At 57.9% G+C, this 6,000-nt stretch overlaps 1 protein-coding gene across 11 annotated transcripts in view; it reads right to left on the reverse strand.

The window, feature by feature from the left end:
- The window catches only part of MTCL1 (microtubule crosslinking factor 1), a 128,913-nt gene extending 123,701 nt beyond the window's left edge, over positions 1–5,212 (reverse strand). For 3 of the 11 annotated variants that reach the window (XM_027068506.2, XM_027068505.2, XM_027068504.2), the window contains exon 1: positions 3,694–5,212. In XM_027068506.2, the coding sequence (XP_026924307.1) occupies positions 3,694–4,764 (1,071 nt within the window). In that variant the 5' untranslated portion in view covers positions 4,765–5,212. The remainder of the gene's footprint in view (positions 1–3,693) is intronic. The other 8 variants (XM_027068499.2, XM_027068500.2, XM_027068498.2 and 5 more) reach the window with 4 other exon arrangements.
- Between the last annotated feature and the right edge of the window lie 788 nt (positions 5,213–6,000).

Raw genomic sequence — 6,000 nt, forward strand, 5'->3', positions numbered from 1 at the left:
TGCGGAGGGGACATTGTGAGCTCATCACCAGTAATTCCAAAAGCATTTTGGGGGGCACCTGGGTGGCTCAGTCGGTTAAGTGTCCAACTCTGGCTCAGGTCCTGATCTCACAGTTCCTGGGTTCAAGTCCTGCCTCCGGCTCTGTGCTGACAGCTCAGAGCCTAGAGCCTGTTTCAGATTCCGTGTGTCCCTTTCTCTCTGCCCCTCCCCCACTCGCAGTCTGTCTGTCTCTCTCTCTCTCTCTCTCTCTCTCAAAAATAAACTTTTAAAAAATTAAAAAAAAAAGAAAAACATTTTCAAAATAGGTCAATAAATTCAACTGATTAAATTCTCCTGAAAACCCTGTGGAAACAGAGAACATAATTAGTATGTTCACAATGAGCACTAAGGCTGGTCCGATTATCTCAGAGCACTTGGGCAAAACATGGCAGTGGCAGGCAGGTGGGCAGGCAGAAACACACCAGCCGCGTTTTGTGGATGCTCTCAGCACCGAGAAACATGCCTGGGTTCAGTTTGAAAAAGGAGCAAAGGCCTTTGGACAACCGAATTCAACTGCTCACCTGAATTTCTGAAGACTTCCAAATATATCTAAGTTCATCAGGAGTAAAGGGACAAGACTGCTTTCCTGCCTGTGTTTTCACGCAAAAAGCCAGCCACCTGGATTGAGTAGTTGTGCATTTTTCATTTAGTCAACTTGGTGCCCTCTGATGAAGAAGAGATAGCAGGGCCAGGGACGCCCCAAGCAGCTCCACACTGCGCAACCGAAGGTATGTACTTCTCTGTTGACATCTATTTTAAAAAATACAGCAGAGTGGCTAAAAACCAAGAGAATTCCACTTGAAGGTCTCCATCAGTAAGACATCCGCCTATGGTTTCGCAGGCCTGATGATTCTGCTTGATTACCCTTTGGTCATGCTAGCTCAGGAAGTGTGACAGTCTTGTGCAGTAATGGTGACAGAACTGACTTGGGAAAGAATGTGGCACTTATCATGGTCCCAGTCCTCCAGGATATACCAACGTAAAGTGCCCAGGCCAAGTCTCTTCTTGGTAGGTAACATTTGAATAGAAGAATGCTCTATCTAATCACAAGAGCTCTGTACCACATTCTCTAAGAAAGCAGATCAAGGATGCACATTGATCTACTGTGAGAAAAGAAGCAACCAAAGCAACCAAAGGTAAGTTTCAATTTAGAAACTTGCTCTGTGTCAAGGCAAGCTTCCTGCCTCTGACTCCTGAGGTCACTTGTGCTCACAGCCCCATTGTGCACAAGTGGGTGCGCTCACTGACCTCTAGAGAAGTCTGCCAGGATTGCTGTGTTTTCTCCCAAATTGAACTATTGTAACTTAGCTTCTGGGTAACGAAACATGTAACTCACACGTATATTTGTGAGCATACTTCTGGTTTCCCAGCCTCTTTCAGAGCTCCTCTACCTCCTGCTCTCTCCTGCTGACAGGGGAAAGGCTGGGAGATGCACTCAGGCAGAGTAAACGGTTGGCCATGACACTTTCTCCACAGGAAACAGCAACTGAACATTTCCCACAAATTAAACACTGTCAGTGGGATTTATATGACCATCTGTACACTGGCTAGTGGAGAGGGGTTCATTATGGCCCTTTCACCTAAAATGAAAAGAGGCCCCCTAGGAAAGCTAAACATTGGGAACATTTCAAGCTAATAAAACAACTCAAAAGCAAGCAGTATACGCTGAGAAAAGCAGGCTTGCTGGGAACAGGGATGCAGCCTGGTGCAGTGAAAACAGCAAAGGCTCCGGGGGCGGGGAAAATAGAAGCTGTACCTCCTAGCTGGATGGCCTTGGGCTGGTCATTTAAGTTTTCCGGGTTCTCAGCATCCTTGTCTGTGAAACTGGGGTTATGACAAATATAACAACAATTATACCCTAGGTTGTTGTGAAGAATCACTGAAATATCAAATATACCACATCAGACTCCAGGGTCAGACACCTATTTCATTCACAGAGGCTCTACCCACGTGAAAAGATAAAGCAAATAAACAGTCACCTCAGAATGAACTCTGAAATGACTGTTGCCTACCTGAAGATCAAAGATGCGATGAGAAACATGTTTTACGAAACCCTCAATTTTCTGTCGCTTAGCAGGTCGTGATTTGGATAAACACCATTTAATCAGAAACACTGGGGGTCTGGGATCATGCTGAGAGCTGGAGCTATAACCGGACAAGGTAATCTTTCTGGCCCTTAGGGAGTTTACATTTGCTGAAGATTTACAAAAGCGGCGATTTCAAAATGGAGTCACATATGCTATCACTGCCCTTTCTCTTCAGCACCTTTGAAAACCGTTCTGTTGTCTATTACGTAAGAGTGGGTGACACAGGCAAATGTACTACTTGAAACATCTTACTCCCAACTCCCAATCTGGTCTCACCTCTCCTCTGCCTCACTGCCACATCTTTGCAGACAAAACAACGACTGGGCTCATTTGGGGAGAGAAGCTCCTGATAAGAAGTTTAGGTTCAGAATACTATTCTGTCAGCAGTCTGAACTTCACACTTAACCACCTTAAAAGGCCATGCCCTTGGTTCCACTGGCCAAAGCCTGGACCTCATCTGGATACATTCAGTGTTTGCTGAGAAAAAGTACAAGTCACATCACCCAGATGAAGGAGGGACATCCACTGGTTTGGGAGATATATGTTATCATCTTAACAGAAACGTGAAAAGATTGGTACCGCTGTAGTTATTCACTAACTTGAGCACTACAATAAATTAAAACAGTTGCCCCCCGTACTACCCCCCCTTATTTTCTCTCAAGTCACTTCAACTGTCTTGAACCCCCTTCCCCCAACACTGTAAGTCCTCTGTTCTGCAGGACCAACCTGACCTCCTCTTGGGAGAAAAGATGGAAGTCAGATCGAGTGCCCCAAAGCTAACGAGACCAAAAGGCCATTGCTAGCTAGCAGGCCCTTAGGAAAAATCCTCAGAGGTAGGGGGGCAGAGGTTTGCAATTCCCTCAAAAGTGCTGGAGTGCTGGGGGAAATCAAGGGGTCTCTCCTGACACAAAACACCAGCTTGTGGACGCCTACAAAGGACAGGCAGGCCAAACCTGCCAACTCCTTGTCCCTCAACACAGGCCACCCTCATGGGGCCCCTGAACTTAAGGTGTATCACCGAAACACTGGGAGCAGCCCCCTCCGAGAAAATAGAGGGGTCTCACGTTCTGTAAACGCAGGAAAAGCATCTGGCACATCCGCAGCCTGGCCCACTGCAGGCTCCAGAACCTACACGCACCTGCCCTAGGCCGGGACCAGAGCTCCTTGGCTAGGGGTAGCCAAATCCCACAGGTGAGGGTGTGCATGTTTTGGCCCCACGGAGGGTCGGCTGTGTATCCAAAATGTGATTCTGGCCACCTCTCTCCCGGCACATCAACAGAGGCAAAGACGTCAGCAGGAAAAAGCAAGACTTCAAGAAACAAGAAAAGCTAAGTGGGGTGGGAAGCTAAGTGGGGTGGGAACCCGCCCGGACCCACAGGTCTTGCTGCTCCTTCCAGAAGTTTTAGCTTAAGTTCCCAACGCCCAGTGTGTGCGGGGGCGGGAAAGTGAAGAGCAGAAGAGAGAACGGGCTTGTCAGGACCGGGCAGGCGGGGCTCGCGGGTCCCCGCCCGCACCCAGACCTTTCGGGGTGGCCTCCGGGACACCCGCGGCGGAGCCGGCTGCTCACCTTGAGATAGTCGTTCTCCGAGCGCAGCTCCTCGATCTCCCGCAGCAGCTCCTCCTCCACCGCGGCCGCCGGGATCAGTCGGGTCTGCTCGCCAAGACCGGGGTCCTTGGGGATCCCGGGGACCGTTCGCTCGAACGGCGCGCGTCCCCCGGCATCCTCCGCCACACCAGTTCCCAGGGACCCCGCGGGGACCCCGCCCGGGCTGCTCCGACCCCCGAGGCAGGCGCCGGCGGCGGGAGGCGCGGCAAGGAGCGCGGGGGGCTCGGGGCTGCCGGGCGGCGCCCCCCGAGCCGCGGGGCTCGTCGTAGCGGCTCCTCGCAGCGGTTCCCGGTCGCTGGAGCCCGTGCCAGACTCGGCGTCGCTGCTGGCGGCGGGGAGCAGGCGCTGCTCGTCGGACAGGGGTTCGGAGGGGCAGTCGGAGAGGTCGGAACTGCTGTCCGTGTGGCTGATGCGCGAGCCTGGAGCCGGGGAGCCGGCCGCGGAGGTCACGGCGAGGATCACGGCGGGGATCGGGGCGGCGGGGACCGGCGGCCCGGCGGCACGGGCGGGGGGCGCCCCGGAGCCGCGTTTGGCTTTGCGGCCCTTGGCAGCGGCGGACAGCGGCTCGGTCCCGGGCGGCGGCGGCGGCCTCCCTGCCCGGGGCAGCAGCTCCCCGGGCGCCGTGCGCGCCACCCTCCTGGGGCCCGGAGCGGCCTTGGCGCCGCCCGCTGCCCTGGCCCCGGCTCCCGGCGGCGGCTTGTCCTTCGCGCCAGGGGCGCCGCCGCTGCGCCGAGAGAGGCGGCCGGGCGCGGCCAGGGTTCCTGGCGAGGGCGGCGCTTTGCCCGCGAGGCTGGGAGAGCGTGGGGCGGCGGGCGCCTGGGCTCGGCCCGAGGAGGGGGCGGCCAGGGCCGGGCCGGACGCCGGGGTCCGGCCGTGCAGATCCTTGAGGAAGGGTCTGGCGGGCGAGGGCGCGCGGTGCAACCGCCTACGCTCGGCCAGCGGGTGGAGGTGATGGTGGCGGTGGTGCTGGCCGGGCGGCAGCGGCTTCGCCTCCGGGGTGCCGCCGCCCGCGAGGCCGTTCAGCGTCTCCATGGCCGGGTCCCGGGCCGCGAGCAGCAGCTCGGGCGGCAAATGCTCCGGGCGGCTGCGGCGGCGGCGGCGGCGTGCAGCCTCCCCGCGCGCCCGCTCATCACTGTCCCCAGCCCCGCCCGGTCTGCGCCCCGCGCTCTCGCGCCGCCGCCGTTCCCCGCGCACCCCTGGCCCCCAGGATCCCAGCGGGGCTGGCGGCCGCCGTCGTCCCGCTCTCCCCTCGCTGAGGTCACTGCCGCTCGAGCTCACCCGGCACAACGGCGCGGCGGCTCCCTGCCGCTCGCATCCCTAGACGCTGCGCTCCGGGCTCGCGGGTCCGCACACCCGCACTCGTCCGTTGGCGGCGCGCTCCCCGCTCCCGCGTCGGGTTCCCCGCCCACGGCCGCCCAGCTCCCCGCAGCGCCCGCCAGCTCGGGTGGGGAGGAACTGCACGCGCGCTCCCCCGCCTCCCGGCGCCCTGCGCCCAGCCACCGCGTGCGCATGTCCCTCCTCCCGCCAGCCGGCGGCGGGGGTGGGGGCTGGAGGGCAGGGGGGCGGGGCCTGAGCTCCGCGGGCTCGAGCGCCGGACGCGGCCCCCAGCGTTCTTCGCCCTGGGACCCTCCTTGCTTTTTGAGGCTCTAAGGACAGTGCTGAGAGCTGGGGAGGGAAGGAAGTAGCAAGGGTGAAGTGGGGTGGCAGAGAGGCGGACACTGGCCACTTGCGGGAGACTGGATGTCCGGGAGACGTGAGTGGCCCCCTGGGTGGTGTGTGCATTGGGGTCCCAGGCCCCCCTCTGTTGTTGACCAACGGCCCCCACGGGCCCCTCCATCCAACCCTTGCCTCCTAGGTTCTCCTAGTTCCGTCCCCGCTGTCTTCTCACAGCTGTGCGCGTAGTCCCCACACTCCTCTAAGGACTGCTGGTACCCTATGCAGCTATCGCGTCAAAGCGGGCACCGTGCTCTACAGTTGGCACCCCCTGTGGCCTCCGGAGCTCGGAGAAGGAGGAGCTGCCGTAGAAATAGGAGAAGCAGCTCGCCAAGCTTGGGGTCAGAAAGGGAACTCACATTTATAGTTCCGGCCGCGAGCCAGGCGCTGTTAGACACTCCATAGGCATTGTTTTATTTAATCCTCACAGCAAGCCCGAATTGGAATTACTGTCTTCTTTAAGGATGAGGTCACGGGAGCAGGGAGGTGAAGACGGTGCTTTAGCCAGTCCATGGCCGGGTCGGGATTCACACAAAGTCTGTAGAATTCTCAGTC

This window comes from Acinonyx jubatus, chromosome D3, assembly GCF_027475565.1.
Source record: "Acinonyx jubatus isolate Ajub_Pintada_27869175 chromosome D3, VMU_Ajub_asm_v1.0, whole genome shotgun sequence".
NCBI classification, from domain to species: domain Eukaryota; kingdom Metazoa; phylum Chordata; class Mammalia; order Carnivora; family Felidae; genus Acinonyx; species Acinonyx jubatus.